Source organism: Oncorhynchus clarkii, chromosome 7 (genome assembly GCF_045791955.1).
Source record: "Oncorhynchus clarkii lewisi isolate Uvic-CL-2024 chromosome 7, UVic_Ocla_1.0, whole genome shotgun sequence".
Classification (NCBI taxonomy): Eukaryota; Metazoa; Chordata; class Actinopteri; order Salmoniformes; family Salmonidae; genus Oncorhynchus; species Oncorhynchus clarkii.
In genome coordinates, this window is record NC_092153.1 from 11,508,482 (window position 1) to 11,525,871 (window position 17,390).

The following is a 17,390-nucleotide window of genomic DNA, read 5'->3' on the forward strand; positions in this document are numbered from 1 at the left end:
TTTCTCTGTCTGTTCTAAAGCAGTGTTTTACTTGATCCTCTAAGCAAAGGAGTCAAAAGGTTGGCTTTGTACAAATCAAATTGTATTGGTCACATACGCAGATGTTATTGTGAGTGTAGCGAAATGCAGATGCTTTCATCACATACGCAGATGTTATTGTGAGTGTAGCGAAATGCAGATGCTTTCATCACATACGCAGATGTTATTGTGAGTGTAGCGAAATGCAGATGCTTTCATCACATACCCAGATGTTATTGTGAGTGTAGCGAAATGCAGATGCTTTCATCACATACGCAGATGTTATTGTGAGTGTAGCGAAATGCAGATGCTTTCATCACATACGCAGATGTTATTGTGAGTGTAGCGAAATGCAGATGCTTTCATCACATACGCAGATGTTATTGTGAGTGTAGCGAAATGCAGATGCTTTCATCACATACGCAGATGTTATTGTGAGTGTAGCGAAATGCAGATGCTTTCATCACATACGCAGATGTTATTGTGAGTGTAGTGAAATGCAGATGCTTTCATCACATACGCAGATGTTATTGTGAGTGTAGCGAAATGCAGATGCTTTCATCACATACGCAGATGTTATTGTGAGTGTAGCGAAATGCAGATGCTTTCATCACATACACAGATGTTATTGTGAGTGTAGCGAAATGCAGATGCTTTCATCACATACGCAGATGTTATTGTGAGTGTAGCGAAATGCAGATGCTTTCATCACATACGCAGATGTTATTGTGAGTGTAGCGAAATGCAGATGCTTTCATCACATACGCAGATGTTATTGTGAGTGTAGCGAAATGCAGATGCTTTCATCACATACGCAGATGTTATTGTGAGTGTAGCGAAATGCAGATGCTTTCATCACATACCCAGATGTTATTGTGAGTGTAGCGAAATGCAGATGCTTTCATCACATACACAGATGTTATTGTGAGTGTAGCGAAATGCAGATGCTTTCATCACATACGCAGATGTTATTGTGAGTGTAGCGAAATGCAGATGCTTTCATCACATACGCAGATGTTATTGTGAGTGTAGCGAAATGCAGATGCTTTCATCACATACGCAGATGTTATTGTGAGTGTAGCGAAATGCAGATGCTTTCATCACATACGCAGATGTTATTGTGAGTGTAGCGAAATGCAGATGCTTTCATCACATACGCAGATGTTATTGTGAGTGTAGCGAAATGCAGATGCTTTCATCACATACGCAGATGTTATTGTGAGTGTAGCGAAATGCAGATGCTTTCATCACATACCCAGATGTTATTGTGAGTGTAGCAAAATGCAGATGCTTTCATCACATACGCAGATGTTATTGTGAGTGTAGCGAAATGCAGATGCTTTCATCAAAAGCGACTTGGAGTCATGCGTGTTCCCAGGTGGTCCCGGGAATCAACATATATTCTGGCATGTTGGTTTATTACCTTTAGGCATATTACCGCACATCATTAAGAACAGCTTCAACTCATAAAATAGGGCTACAGATGTAGAATCTTAATCTGAGCCAATTTTCTACAGCGGGAGGATAATCCTGCAGCAACAGGAAATGAGCATTATGTGGACTAGAATTGAATGAAAAAATAAAATTATTGTAGAAGTTAGTACGTTTTTTGTTAGTATTTTATTAGGGTCCATGTTTGCTACAGCCAAAGCTGCAGCTCCTCTTCCTGGGGTCCACACAAAACATAAAACATGACATAATACAGAACACCAACAGACAATTACAGCTGAAGGACAGAACTACATAAAATGACAATACATAGCACTAATAGACAGGTACAGAGCTACATTTTTAAAATAAGAATACACACTCATATTATTATGCCTTAGCAATCCATGAACACACCATAGCGGCTACACTGCTGTCATCCATTTTGTTACAGTTGCTTAACATTACAATTGTAGCTCCTGATCCTGATCTCTCAGAACCAGTTGTTCTGTAAACACTAGCGAGAATCTCACAACATTAGAAACCACCCGTGTACAATATGATTCATAGATGCTACTGAATGCAAGTGCAACGAAAAAACAATGGAAAAGCAACGGTTCTTCCAGCTAAGGCTTCAACCACTGTTTTCATCATAGCAGCCGGGCCATTCAGCTCATAAATGAGCTACAAATGAAGTTGTCACCCCGCTAAGGCTTCAACCACTGTTTTCACCATAGCAGCCGGGCCATTCAGCTCATAAATGAGCTACAAATGAAGTTGTCTCCCCGCTAAGGCTTCAACCACTGTTTTCACCATAGCAGCCGGGCCATTCAGCTCATAAATGAGCTACAAATGAAGTTGTCTCCCCGCTAAGGCTTCAACCACTGTTTTCACCATAGCAGCCGGGCCATTCAGCTCATAAATGAGCTACAAATGAAGTCGTCTCCCCGCTAAGGCTTCAATTTAATCCTTCACTTCAGCAATCGTGTTGGAGTTTTCTGAGGCTAAAGTTTCAATTTAGTCCTTCACTTTAGCTGCATACGTGGTCTTTTTAGAGAGCCATCTGTTCAAATCTGTTCAAATCAAGTCTGGCATTTTAAAGTGGAAATTACATACTTTAGAAGCCTTTTAAAACTTGGAATACACTACAGGTTTGCATTTCCTGCTTTGCAAGAAAATTCTCAGCTACAAATGCGTGATCAAATTAAGATCCTACATCTGTACATGAGGGTGTTACTGTATGTGAGACAATGTATCTCACATAGAAATGTGTCTAGGAACGCTTAGCTTTTTCCAGTGTGGTGTCACTTTCTACAACCCTGCATTAGTTGTGCTTGTCTAGATACTGGACCCTCAGCCAGCTGGGTCCAGAAATGACAGAACCCTAAAGAAGGTGTTTGATAACTAACCACAGAGTCTGACCTGATGGGGTCTGTTCAGTACACTCTTGGAAAAAAAGGGTTCCAAAAGGGTTCTTTGGTTGTCCTCATAGGAGAACCCTTTTTGGTTCCAGGGAGAACCCTTTTTGGTTCCATGTAGAACCCTCTGTGGAAAGGGTCTTACCTGGAAGCAAAAGGGTTCTTCAAAGGGTTCACCTATGGGGACAGTCCAATAACCCTTTTAGGTTCTAGATAGCACATTTCTTTCTAAGAGTGAAGTGTGCAAGCTTACGAAACAAATACATTTAGATAGATTATATGCAATTGCTTGTCATATAGAATATATCCATTATACAGTGCCTTGCGAAAGTATTCGGCCCCCTTGAACTTTGCGACCTTTTGCCACATTTCAGGCTTCAAACATAAAGATATAAAACCTGTATTTTTTTGTGAAGAATCAACAACAAGTGGGACACAATCATGAAGTGGAACGACATTTTTGGATATTTAAAACTTTTTTAACAAATCAAAAACTGAAAAATTGGGCGTGCAAAATTATTCAGCCCCTTTACTTTCAGTGAAGCAAACTCTCTCCAGAAGTTCAGTGAGGATCTCTGAATGATCCAATGTTGACCTAAATGACTAATGATGATAAATACAATCCACCTGTGTGTAATCAAGTCTCTGTATAAATGCACCTGCACTGTGATAGTCTCAGAGGTCCGTTAAAAGCGCAGAGAGCATCATGAAGAACAAGGGACACACCAGGCAGGTCCGAGATACTGTTGTGAAGAAGTTTAAAGCCGGATTTGGATACAAAAAGATTTCCCAAGCTTTAAACATCCCAAGGAGCACTGTGCAAGCGATAATATTGAAATGGAAGGAGTATCAGACCACTGCAAATCTACCAAGACCTGGCCGTCCCTCTAAACTTTCAGCTCATACAAGGAGAAGACTGATCAGAGATGCAGCCAAGAGGCCCATGATCACTCTGGATGAACTGCAGAGATCTACAGCTGAGGTGGGAGACTCTGTCCATAGGACAACAATCAGTCGTATATTGCACAAATCTGGCCTTTATGGAAGAGTGGCAAGAAGAAAGCCATTTCTTAAAGATATCCATAAAAAGTGTTGTTTAAAGTTTGCCACAAGCCACCTGGGAGACACACCAAACATGTGGAAGAAGGTGCTCTGGTCAGATGAAACCAAAATTGAACTTTTTGGCAACAATGCAAAACGTTATGTTTGGCGTAAAAGCAACACAGCTGAACACACCATCCTCACTGTCTAACATGGTGGTGGCAGCATCATGATTTGGGCCTGCTTTTCTTCAGCAGGGACAGGGAAGATGGTTAAAATTGATGGGAAGATGGATGGAGCCAAATACAGGACCATTCTGGAAGAAAACCTGATGGAGTCTGCAAAAGACCTGAGACTGGGACGGAGATTTGTCTTCCAACAAGACAATGATCCAAAACATAAAGCAAAATCTACAATGGAATGGTTCAAAAATAAACATATCCAGGTGTTAGAATTGCCAAGTCAAAGTCCAGACCTGAATCCAATCGAGAATCTGTGGAAAGAACTGAAAACTGCTGTTCACAAATGCTCTCCATCCAACCTCACTGAGCTCGAGCTGTTTTGCAAGGAGGAATGGGAAAAAATTTCAGTCTCTCGATGTGCAAAACTGATAGAGACATACCCCAAGCGACTTACAGCTGTAATCGCAGCAAAAGGTGGCGCTACAAAGTATTAACTTAAGGGGGCTGAATAATTTTGCACACCCAATTTTTCAGTTTTTGATTTGTTAAAAAAGTTTGAAATATCCAATAAATGTCGTTCCACTTCATGATTGTGTCCCACTTGTTGTTGATTCTTCACAAAAAAATACAGTTTTATATTTTTATGTTTGAAGCCTGAAATGTGGCAAAGGGTCGCAAAGTTCAAGGGGGCCGAATACTTTCGCAAGGCACTGTATTTGTATCAAAACATTCAGATAGAAATGTATAGCATATACAGTATTATAGGGCTTTCATTTTGTCAACTCTACCCCCCCCCCCCCCCCAAATGATTGCCTGTCATACACAGTAATATAGGGCTTTCATTTTGTCAACTCTACCCCCCCTCAAAATATGATTACCTGTCATATACAGTAATATAGGGCTTTCATTTTGTCTACTCCACCCCCCCAAATATGATTACCTGTCATATACAGTAATATAGGGCTTTCATTGTGTCAACTCCCCCCCCCCCCCCCCCCCCAATTGTTGTCCTTCTCTCTTCCTGCCTATTCAGACCAAAGGCTTGATATTACATTTCCTTTGGGATCAATCTACGTAAACCGCAGCAGTCTGCAGGAAGAAAACAAAGACACTCGTCTTTTAAACATTCCTCTCTCTTACGCTGGGGCAATCCTGCGGCCATGATGACTGTTGTAATTGTGTTTAAAGAGATAACATCTACGTACATCTATCTACAAGTGTAGAGACAGAACATGAAGACACTGTTTTACCTAAATAGGCCATTTCACCAATAAACTAGGGTTATTCAATTACAGACCCTCAAGCCCTGATGTACTGCTGGGAATCTTTTCTGCCTGATTTGTTGATCAATTAATACCAATGATACGTGATGCTAGAGACAGAGGCTATTTCAGCATCATATGGTCTCTAGACCAGAGAGCAGTTTGTGTTTACATTTAAATGTCGGTCATTTAGCCAACATTCTTATCCAGAGCGACTAACAGGCAGTTTGTTTTTGAGCTCTGAATATATCATGCTCCATGACCTCTGGTCTCACTGTATTCTGTCTGTCTGTCTTCACCCAGGCTTCCTGCAGTTTAATGGGAGCTGTGGAAGTCTCCGTAGCAGTGGGGGCAAAGGTCTGGCACTCTAAGGACAACTGTGGAGGAACACAACCACCGCAACTGCAGCCATGGATGACCTGGCCAATGACTCTGCTGTGCGGCCGCTGCTGTCGGAGGCACGTCTCATCTACGCCATCACCGTGCCCCTGTCCACCGCCATCATCCTAGCCAACCTGGTCATCATCCTGGGTATCTCCTGTAACCGTCAGCTCTACAACACCCCAAACTACTTCTTCCTGAGCCTGCTAGTGGCTGACCTGTGTACGGGCGTGGCCCTGCCGTTCATCCCCTGGATGGGACTCAACCGTACGCTGAGTTTTAGCTCCTGTCTCCTGGTTCATATTTTTCCTAATTTCTTGTTCCTGGCGTTCCTGTTTAACCTGGTGATAGTTCATTATGAGAGATACATGTGCATCATGAGTCCGTTACATTATAGTAGCTTCTGGGTTCACCGCCGCTTCCCGCTGGTGCTGCTCGCCGTGTGGGCGCCGCCACTGCTCTACGCCTCCCTGCCCGCCTTCGGCTGGAACAACCGGGCCGGCCCAGGGTGGAACGGCTGCTGCTCGTTTAACGACACGGGCGCGCTGGGTGCGCCGGTGAACTGTTCCACTGTTGTGGCAGCGGTAGCGGCGCCGGTTGGCTCTGAGTGCTGCTCTTACAGACGGGTCTTCCCCAACGCCTTCATCTACCTCGAGGTGTACGGGCTGCTGGCGCCTGCCATCCTGTCCATCGCGGGCATGACGGGACGTGTGCTGTGGATCACCCGGGGCCAGATGAAGGACATCTGCCGGCTGCACCGCTCCGTGGCGACCAGGGGGGGCGGTCAGGCCTCGGAACGGGAGCAGCGGCTCAACCTCCGCTACACGCGGTGCGTGGCCGCCGTGTCGCTGACCTTCCTGGCCTGCTGGGTGCCCTACATCATCTACATACACGTCTGCGTGGCGTTTCTGCTCAGCAAGGAAACGCGCGGGAACTCCACCACACACATCGTGCTGTCGTGCACGGGGATCGGGAGCATGGCAGTGATGCCGCTGGTCCTGGGGCTGGCCAACAGGCAGTACACGGACCCGGTGAGGAAACTCCTCCATAAACTCAGAGACAGATGGAGGAGGAGACAGGACTCTGAGGATATGGCTCTCTGAGTAGCCAGGACAGGACTGCTCTCACTTTGGGGATGGACGTGTGGGATTATAAATGAAGATTATAGCATATGGATGATGAAGCATCCTCTGCTCCTGGATGAGGGCAGTGGCGCCCCGAGTCTGTGGACTCTAGCTGTAAGGGAGTAGCAGAAAGACCCCATTCGAGGTGCAGGACTGGTAGGGTTGCCCCACCTCTCCCATGTCTGTCAATTTATAGTCACAGCATTGAAAGCATGTGTGACTCTTGCCATTGGGGCCATTGAGTGCGTTATGTTTAAAGCCATCAGTATACATGTGTACACTACTTGGGTAGTCATAATAAATTCTAAACAATCACTGTAGAAGTCACCAATCTTTCTATTTTTCAAGTTGATTGAATCCATTAGAGAGAAACATAATGTTATGAATTATCAACAGAGACCTCTATGATGATGAACTGGGCTCATTTGGATATGAAAGAGCAGATGGGATGAATTAAGATGGATCTAAATGACTACTCCATCAATCACTACAGCATCTCATCTCCTCACCCTCTATCTCCCTCTCCCTCTCCCTCCCTCTCTCTCTCTCCCTCTCTCTCTCTCTCTCTCTCTCTCTCTCTCTCTCTCTCTCCTCTCTCTCTTTCCCATCTCTCTCTTTCCCTCTCTCTCTTTCTCTCCCTCTCTCCCTCCCTCTACCTATCTTTCTCTCTCACACACTTTCTCTCCCTCCATATTCTTTATCTGGTGCTGGTATGTGCTCTGAACAGGGGAGAGAGGGGTGTGCTCTGTGCTCCTCCGCAGTCCAAAATACATCTGGAACACAGGGGAGTGATTAGAATTCTGAGATTCTAACATTTAGCTCACATTTGAAAAGAGCCAGACAGGAACTGAAGTTCTTTAGGTTACACCATATCTGGGAAGAAAATCATCTTTCCAAAATTGAAGTGAAAACAAGAATAGTTCTTTCATTGTCTGCCTATTTGTAAGTCTGTATCAGTGTGCTAAGAATCCTTGAAGCAAGACTGTTTTATCTATTGATTTCTAATAGCCCTCAAACAGGGTTGGTCATATTCACAGTTTAATGTGCAAAGTTTATAACGCTACTTTATTGCCTACTCGGCAAATCAAGTATACATTTTCTATGTCTTTGTTGAAACTATAACTCGTGCATATGGGGAAAACAAGAGAACTTCAGTGTGACTATTCACACTAACTATTTGACGTGTAAACATCTTTTCAAATAGACTAGAGGGTGAGAGAGAGTTAAGTCCGGGTAAGAGCCAGCCATGAGTAACTATAAAAGGTCTGAATTTTTACATGACGTTGAGAGAGACAGATTATTAACATGGGGTCAGAATGTTTTATGTACAGTACTGTGTGTGTGCGTGTGTGTGTGTGTGTTGCATTTGTCTGAGTGTGTGTGCGAGAGAGGGAGGAGTGATGGAGTGAAATATGGTAAGAGACCGGGCAGTCTCCCAGACATCCTGCTATCCATCATATCCCTATCTCATCATCAGCTGGTGTTCCCAACAAGCCTCTCTCTCTTTCTTTCTTTGTCTCTCTGTGTCTGTCTCTGTCTCTCTCTGTGTGTGTGTGTGTGTGTGTGTGTCTCTCTCTCTGTGTCGCTCTCTCTCTGTCTCTCTCTCTCTGTGTCGCTCTCTCTCTCTGTGTCTCTCTTTCTCTCTGTGTCTCTTCTGTGTCTCTCTCTCTGTCTCTCTCTCTCTCTCTCTCTCTCTCTGTCTCTCTCGCTCTCTCTGTCTCTCTGTCTCTCTCTCTATCTCTCTCTGTCTCTCTCTCTCTCTCTCTCTGTGTGTCTCTCTCTCTCTCTCTCTGTCTCTCTCTCTCTCTCTCTGTCTCTCTCTCTCTCTCTCTCTCTCTCTCTCTCTCTCTCTCTGTGTCTCTCTCTCTCTGTGTGTGTGTCTCTCTCTCTCTCTCTCTCTCTCTGCGTCTCTCTCTCTCTCTCTCTCTCTGTGTCTCTCTCTCTTTCTCTCTCTCTGTGTTTCTCTCTCTCTCTCTCTCTGTGTGTGTGTGTCTCTCTCTCTCTCTCTCTCTCTCTCTGCGTCTCTCTCTCTCTCTCTCTCTCTCTCTCTCTCTCTGTGTCTCTCTCTCTTTCTCTCTCTCTGCATGTGTCTCTCTCTCGGTCGCTCTCTTATCTCCATCCACCCAGAACAGTCTGTATACCACATGGAACTACAGTCTTTACTTTGAACACTAAATGAGAAAGGGTCCTCATGCTAGTGTTTAACATGACCGGTGTCAAATTAGACAGTTGTGTTTAACATGACCGTTGTGAAATTAGACAGTTGTGTTTAACATGACCGTTGTCAAATTAGACGGTTGTGTTTAACATGACAGGTGTCAAACTAGACAGTTGTTTTCATCAAAAGGAGATACTGAATGTAAGTACTTATATGACAACAGTGGTGGTCCCGGGGTTCTAGGAAGTGTATCTCTGTCTGTGTGGTGACAATAGGCCCATGTATATGATGACAGTGGTGGTCCCGGGGTTCTAGGAAGTGTATCTCTGTCTGTGTGGTGACAATAGGCCCATGTATATGACGACAGTGGTGGTCCCGGGGTTCTAGGAAGTGTATCTCTGTCTGTGTGGTGACAATAGGCCCATGTATATGACGACAGTGGTGGTCCCGGGGTTCTAGGAAGTGTATCTCTGTCTGTGTGGTGACAATAGGCCCATGTATATGACGACAGTGGTGGTCCCGGGGTTCTAGGAAGTGTATCTCTGTCTGTGTGGTGACAATAGGCCCATGTATATGACGACAGTGGTGGTCCCGGGGTTCTAGGAAGTGTATCTCTGTCTGTGTGGTGACAATAGGCCCATGTATACCTTGAGTTCAGGGCTGAGTTGTATCGGGTGACAGACATACTCCTTAAACAAACCCTACACATATTTGGTTCCTTAATATTTTCTCTTTATTTTGGACCTGGTTCAGTGACATTCAAGCTTTGGAGGACATGGCCTTCCCAGTCACATGAGCACAAGAGAGCACAGATAAATTGCCCCACCACAAACGTAATGAAAAAGAGCACAGGACACATTTTGTAAGAGCTCCTGTTACTGTCACACATGGTCTTCGAACTGCAGTTGAAAACAAAGTTTGTAAGTTTAACACCGTAGCTTATTAAACAATGACCTTAACGTAAAACAAAAGACTCAGCAAGGGTTTTTAGATGGAAAAGAGAGAGAGAAAGTGGTACAACACCGTGTTACTATAGCGACAGCAGAGTGACGGTGGACTTGGTTAATTGTCGGAGTAGTGTAAGCTCTTGGACATGACCCTGCCCGCCTCCACCTCAATTCTGATTAGCAGACGCTTCCTGGGGCTGGTTGGGGGGCCACCGGCATCTAATGAGAGGGGCTTCAGAGTCAGGAGGGGCTTCGAAGGCAAATCAATGTCTGCGTGTAAGCAAGAACTGGGATTGGTCGGTTTGTTTTAGTAATCTGAGCAAAAGAGATATGATTTGATTTTAGTAGGACACACACAGATCATGACACAACACAGGTCACAGTTCCCTCCTATCGGATCTTTCTCTTCTTACTCACCCTTCTACACATTTACTGAGGATGGGAAAGAACTACTCGGCAGTGGTGTAAAGTACTTAAGTAAAAATACTTTTAAGTACTACTTAACTAGTTGTTTGGGGTATCTGTACTTTACTATTTCTATTTTTTTTACAACTTTTACATTTACTCAAATACATTCCTAAAGAAAATAATGTACTTTTTACTCCTTACATTTACCTTGACACCCAAAAGTACTTGTTACGTGTTTAATGCTCAGCAGGACAGGAAAATTGTCTAATTCACGGACTTAACAAGAGGACATCCCTGGTCATCCCTACTGCCTCTGATCTGGCGAACTCACTAAACACACATGCTTTGTTTGTAAATGATGTCTGAGTGTTGGAGTGTGTGTCTGGCTATCCGTACATTTTAAAAACAAGAAAATCGTGTTGTCTGGTTTGCTAAATATAAGGAATTTTAAATGATTTATACTTTTACTATTGATACTTAAGTACATTTAAAACCAAATACTTTAACATTTTTACTCAAGTAGTATTTTACTGGGTGATGTTTACTTTTACTTTAGTTATTTTCTTTTAAGGTATCTTTGCTTTTACTCAAGTGAAAATTTGAACTTTTTCCACCACTGCTACTCTGAAGAGGAAAGTATCATGTAGATGCTACCTAGAGGGTGTAAGGTTAAATAAACTAATGAAGAAGAGGGTGAATCACTGGAGGGAATAAGAAGAGCTCTTACCTTGATGACGTATATGGTCATTCATTCTGAAATGACAGAGAGTATACGGGCTAAGAATACTCTCTCTCTCTCTCTCTCTCTCTCTGTCTCACACACACAGACACAAACACACCCCTGACCCCACCCAATCACACATAACCCACCTACATCCCCCATCACCACACACACTTCTCTCCCCCGGTCCCCCCTGCTCCACCGTGCCCTTTACCTCATCTACTCTCCCGCCAGTAGCTTCCTGTAGGTGGCGATCTCGATGTCCAGGGCCAGTTTGAGGTTCATCAGTTCCTGGTACTCCCTGACCTGACGGGCCATGTCCTGCTTGGCCCTGCGGAGAACGTCTTCCAGCGCAACAATATTATCCCTGGCCTGCTCCAACGCGTTCTGCCCATCCACCTCCACATCCTCAATGTCCTTCTCAACAACTATTTTCTGAACAGGGGAAGAGAGGGAGGGAGGGTCAGAGAGAGAGGGAGGGTCAGAGGGAGAGGGAGGGTCAGAGGGAGAGGGAGGGAGGGAGGGAGGGTCAGAGGGAGAGGGAGGGAGGGTCAGAGGGAGAGGGAGGGAGGGTCAGAGGGAGAAGGTCGGAGAGAGTCAGAGAGAGAGAGAGAGGGAGGGGGAGGGTCAGGGGGAGAGGGAGGGAGGGTCAGAGGGAGAAGGTCGGAGAGAGTCAGAGGGAGGGGGAGGATCAGAGGGGGAGAGAGAGGGGTAAAGGGAGGGGGGGGGTCAAAGGGAGAGTGTCAGGGAGGGAGGGAGGGAGGGAGGGAGGGAGGGAGGGAGGGAGAAAAAGAGAGGGAAGAGAGGGAGAAAGGATAGGGGGAATCAGTGAATATATTTAGGATAGTCATCACTCTTGTTGCAATGTCAACATCATTTACTGTGATACATAATAACCACTCACCACCACTGACCCCCACCACCACTCACCACCACCACCACTCACCACCACCACCACTCACCACCACTGACCCCCACCACCACTCACCCCACCACCACTCACCCCCACCACCACTCACCACTCACCACCACCACCACTCACCACCACCACTCACCACCACCACCACTCACCACTCACCACCACCACCACTTACCACTCACCACCACCACCACTCACCACTCACCACCACCACCACTCACCACTCACCATTCCCACCACCTCCGCCACCCTCTGCCTCCTTCGCTCTGCCCTAGTTGGCAGATTTGAGATGGTTTGTGCACTGGGTAGGTAAGTTACAATAGTTCCACACAGCGCCATGCAGTAAAGAGAGTTTGGCAAACTTTTACACTGGGCGCCATGTTAGCTATATATGGTTCTGGTTCCACCTAGCCTCTGATTGGCCGATTGGTGTGTCAGTCATTCTACCTCATCATAGCCCCACCTCAGGAAGTCCAGTTCTCCCATCAGGTCCTCCAGTTCCAGAGCCAGATCCACGGCTGCCAGGTGGCCCTCATCCACATCCTTCTTGTTGATCACAAAGTCATTCTCCAGATCCGACTTCTTCTGGATCTCATCCTGGTACCTGGAGGACCACAGAGTGGATAATGAAGAGGACGTTGTTCTGATATTTTACATTTGAGTCATTTAGCAGACGCTCTTATCCAGAGCGACTTACAGGAGAAATTAGGGTTAAGTGGCTTGCTCAAGGGCACAGACAGATTTTCCACCTAATTGTCTTGGAGATTCAAACCAGCAACCTTTTGGTTACAGGCCCAATGCTCTTAACCTCTAGGCTACCTGCCGCCCAGTTTTGATATGACTGAGATGGGAGCTCAGGTGAGCGCACACACTTGCGAGCACGACACACCACGACACGACACAACACACCACAACCAAGACACACCATACCAAGACACACCACACCACGGCACACCACACCAAGACACACCACGACACACCACACGCATCCCCAAACCCTTTTGACTGACATGTCAATTTATCATCCTACTGTCAGACCATCTGCAGCTTTGTTTCCCTCTCACCCCCCCAAGTCAGACAGACACCCTAGCATTCCTGTGTTGAGCTGATCCAGACTGGGTAAGAGCCCAGGATGGATGGGATGAATGGGCCCAGGTCCCTAAGGGTTCCACATTTTCTCCACTCTCAGAGCCATTCACTGGTTACGATGGCAACACCCATCCGTAGCACGCGCTCCAGCAGGTGTATCTCACTGATCATCCCTAAAGCCAACACCTCATTTGGCCGCCTTTCGTTCCAGTTCTCTGCTGCCTGTGATTGGAACGAATTGCAAAAATCACTGAAGTTGGAGACTTTTATCTCCCTCACCAACTTCAAACATCTGCTATCTGAGCAGCTAACCGATCGCTGCAGCTGTACATAGTCTATTGGTAAATAGCCCACCCATTTTCACCTACCTCATCCCCATACTGTTTTTATTTATTTATTTTTCTGCTCTTTTGCACGCCAATATCTCTACCTTTACATAACCATCTGATCATTTATCACTCCAGTGTTAATCTGCATAATTGTAATTATTTGCCTACCTTCTCATGCCTTTTGCACACAATGTATATATAGACTCCCCTTTTTTCTACTGTGTTATTGACTTGTTAATTGTTTACTCCATGTGTAACTCTGTGTTGTCTGTTCACACTGCTATGCCTTATCTTGGCCAGGTCGCAGTTGCAAATGAGAACTTGTTCTCAACTAGCCTACCTGGTTAAATAAAGGTGAAATAAAATAAAAAAAAAAAAAAATGTCTGTGGGTACTGTGTAACACAGAGGTCCATGGTTAGGGGGTAGAGTGGAGTAGAGGGGCTGGGGAGTGTACACTGACTACAGTACATTTACCTCCCCCCACAGACATAGTGCAGGGCACACCAGAGCTCCCCTGTATATACTTAACTCAACCCAGTGGACAGAGGCTTATGTAAGGATAAAGAATTAGCACCTCCGACTCTTGAGGCTTGGGGACCCAGGTGGAAAAATGCTCCGTAGCCTAGCGTGAGAAAAGTTGACTGATGAGGTTCCTGTTGTGGACTGTGGCATTTCCTGTAGGCCTGGTGACCTGTACAATATCTAAACTCTGATTTATATTATACCATTGACTGTCCTAGTTGTCTCCCTAGGCCTGCTTCACAGGAATCAGGTGTTGGGTGGTTTGTTAGGGCTTTCTGAAATGGTCGATACATTCATCATTTAGATCTATCTTTTGCAGTGCATGTTGTCCAATTCAAAGCCATTGTATTGTATTACACTGTATTATTTTCTATTGTATTCCATTATATTCTGTTCTATTAACTCTTAACTACGAAAGGCTCTGTGAAGGCTCTGTGAAGGCTCTGTGAAGTCACTGTGAAGGCTCTGTGACGGCTCTGTGAAGTCACTGACTTGTTGCGTGTCTGGTCCACTTTGTCCTGGCAGCGGGCTAGCTCCTGCTTCAGTTTCTGTTTGTCCCGGGCCAGTTTCTGGATCTGCTGCTGCAACTCGTTGACCACAGCGTCCACGTTGCCTTGGTAGTCCTCCTGCTCCTTCAGGATCTTCAGACGCGTGTCCAGGACCTTGTTCTGCTGCTCCAGGTTTTGCACCTAAAGGGAGAGGGAGAGAGAGTATATTGGATCAGAAACTCAATCAAGGTTGTTGCATCTGAAACCAGTCAGAGTAAACTACAATGAGTTATAGAAGGAAAAAACTCCTATCCATTTTTATTCATGTCACTGGGGGATTGTGGGTTAATATTTGTAAGCCTCCACTTCTCTGCTAGCAGGAATTGAACAGATATTGAAAAAGTGACTCTACAAACTGTTGGTCTTGTGGGATGCCATTGTGTGTGTGTGTGTGGGTGTGCGTGCGTGCGTGCGTGCGTGTGCACATATGTGGAGCCTCAGTGATGAAGGGTCTCATTACATAAACTGGGCAACACCAGATCTGCCCACAGCTATAATTCCACTGTGTGGGTTTGTGTGTGTGTGGCAAGCACACTTTCTGGCTGCTTGGTGGCAGCAACATGCATTAGGTTTACACCCAGACTCTCATGGCCGTTAAATATAGAACCAATGTGTGATTCACTACAACATACAACATATGTCTGTTAACAACAAATAGGCCCCCACACTCACAAACGTTTGTTACTGCAAATGGACAACACCAAACTGGCCCATGTTCTCTCGGTTTCAGCTCTGTGATATGACCATGGATAATGCACGTTTGTTACTGCAAATGGACAACACCAAACTGGCCCATGTTCTCTCGGTTTCAGCTCCGTGATATGACCATGGATAATGCACGTTTGTTACTGCAAATGGACAACACCAAACTGGCCCATGTTCTCTCGGTTTCAGCTCCGTGATATGACCATGGATAATGCACGTTTGTTACTGCAAATGGACAACACCAAACTGGCCCATGTTCTCTCGGTTTCAGCTCTGTGATATGACCATGGATAATGCACGTTTGTTACTGCAAATGGACAACACCAAACTGGCCAATGATGACTTCAAAAACAAGTGAGACATGACATGCTATCACCTGGAGACGCATTTAAAGTACTTAGTAGTACCTTCAATTCATTAAAACAAAATAGGACAAAAATACACAAAATAACATGTATATTATTGGATTATTATTATTATGACATTCTAATAAACAATTTTATGAAAATAGTGCTCATTTACATATTGCAGTCTTTGCTAAAACCCAATGTTGCTTTTTACATTGTATGGGGCTAAGAGGTACTGATGCATGCTCCTGTCCTCTCCTCTGCAGGCTGGACAATGAGAAGCAGGCCAGGTAGACTGTGGAGAAGGACCTGATTGGTCTGAAGAAGGTGATTGACGACACCAACCTGAACCGCATGCAGCTGGAGAGCCAGATCGAGTCTGTGAAGGAAGAGCTCGCCTTCCTCAAGAAGGACCATAAGGATGTAAGGGCACACACTCATTCACCCACTGTTCCTGGAACAGTTTTGAGATTTACCTCATAATGGTTAGGTTTATAGCTGGGAATGGGAGAGATGATCCTAGGTTACATGTAAGATTAGATTCTGTGAAACAAGGACTGGAGTTCTAAGGAATTGTGACTATGGCATGAGGCCAGGTATCAGCAGGTAGCCTAGTCAAGACAGACGTGTACAGCCATAACAGACATTTTGGTGACCTTTTCTGCTGCTTTTCAGACACGGTTGGATCCCACCCTGAAGCACTACTTGTGTACTAATTAAAACTCTAAACAATCACAACACAGTCACTATTGGTCACTCTATTATGGATTATTAAATTAAATTAAAATTAATTTTTTCCGTGTCAGCCACCCATCTCTGCTTTTCTGCCTTATAAAAAGCTGAGGTCTGGAACTCCCTCCAGGTCACCCCTCTCTCTCCATTCCTTGGCCTTGGTTGCCTGACGACTCACCCTGAATGTAATTCCTCTGCTCTATCGATCACTACATACATTCATTGTGGAGAAGAAACGTCAGTTTGGCCAGGAACAATGTGGATGGTTAGCCAGGGAACGGCCTTGGTATATAAAAACATTTTTGCAGGACAATAAACATATCAGCCTGCCACTGCCGGGAACCATGTTCATACAGTTGAAGTCGGAAGTTAAAATACACTTAGGTTGGAGTTATTAAAACTAATGACTCCACTCTACAAATTTCTTGTTAATTAACAAACTATAGTTTTGGCAAGTCAGTTAGGACATCTACTTTGTGCATGACACAAGTCATTTTTCCAACAATTGTTTACAGACAGATTATTTCACTTATAATTCACTGTATCACAATTCTAGTGGCTCAGAAGTTACACTAAGTTGACTGTGCCTTTAAACAGCTTGGAAAATTACAGAAAATTATGTCATGGCTTTAGAAGCTTCTGATAGGCTAATTGACATAATTTGAGTCAATTGGAGGTGTACCTGTGGATGTATTTCAAGGCCTACCTTCAAACTCAGTGCCTCTTTGCTTAACATCATGGGAAAATCAAAAGAAATCAGCCAAGACCTCAGAAAATAATTGTAGACCTCAAGTCTGGTTCATCCTTGGGAGTATGGGAGAATGATGTACATATATGGAGGAACATAATACTGTAACACAAGTTACAAACAATAGTACGCAAGTATAAACACCATGGGACCACGCAGCCGTCATACCGCTCATGAAGGAGACGCGTTCTGTCTCCTAGAGATGAATGTACTTTGGTGTGAAAAGTGCAAATCAATCCCAGAACAACAGCAAAGGTCCTTGTGAAGATGGAACAGGTACAAAAGTATCTATATCTACAGTAAAATGAGCCCTATTTCGACATGACCTGAAAGGGCGCTCAGCAAGGAAGAAGCCACTGCTC

At 44.8% G+C, this 17,390-nt stretch overlaps 2 protein-coding genes across 2 annotated transcripts; one reads left to right on the forward strand and one right to left on the reverse strand.

Moving 5' to 3' along the window:
* The first annotated feature begins 5,759 nt into the window (after positions 1-5,759).
* On the forward strand, positions 5,760-6,833 carry LOC139414084 (G-protein coupled bile acid receptor 1-like). Its single transcript, XM_071161967.1, has one exon. The coding sequence runs from the start codon at positions 5,760-5,762 to the stop codon at positions 6,831-6,833; it is 1,074 nt and encodes a 357-aa protein (XP_071018068.1).
* A 4,474-nt stretch (positions 6,834-11,307) lies between these two features.
* On the reverse strand, positions 11,308-15,904 carry LOC139414002 (keratin, type II cytoskeletal 8-like). The gene is made up of 4 exons (XM_071161887.1): positions 15,785-15,904; positions 14,441-14,637; positions 12,455-12,611; positions 11,308-11,523 (listed from the first exon to the last, which is right to left on the reverse strand). The coding sequence occupies exons 1-4, from the start codon at positions 15,902-15,904 to the stop codon at positions 11,308-11,310; spliced, it is 690 nt and encodes a 229-aa protein (XP_071017988.1).
* Positions 15,905-17,390: the final 1,486 nt, after the last annotated feature.

Excerpts from the sequence above, each read along its gene's own strand:
- LOC139414084 (XM_071161967.1), top strand. The coding sequence starts at position 5,760 with ATGGATGACCTGGCCAATGACTCTGCTGTGCGGCCGCTGCTGTCGGAG.
- LOC139414002 (XM_071161887.1), bottom strand. The coding sequence starts at position 15,904 with ATGCGGTTCAGGTTGGTGTCGTCAATCACCTTCTTCAGACCAATCAGG. Across the intron at positions 14,638-15,784 it reads GAGGACAGGAGCATGCATCA|GTGCAAAACCTGGAGCAGCA; the intron begins GTACCTCTTAGC and ends CTCTCCCTTTAG. Across the intron at positions 12,612-14,440 it reads GTGGACCAGACACGCAACAA|GTACCAGGATGAGATCCAGA; the intron begins GTCAGTGACTTC and ends GTGGTCCTCCAG.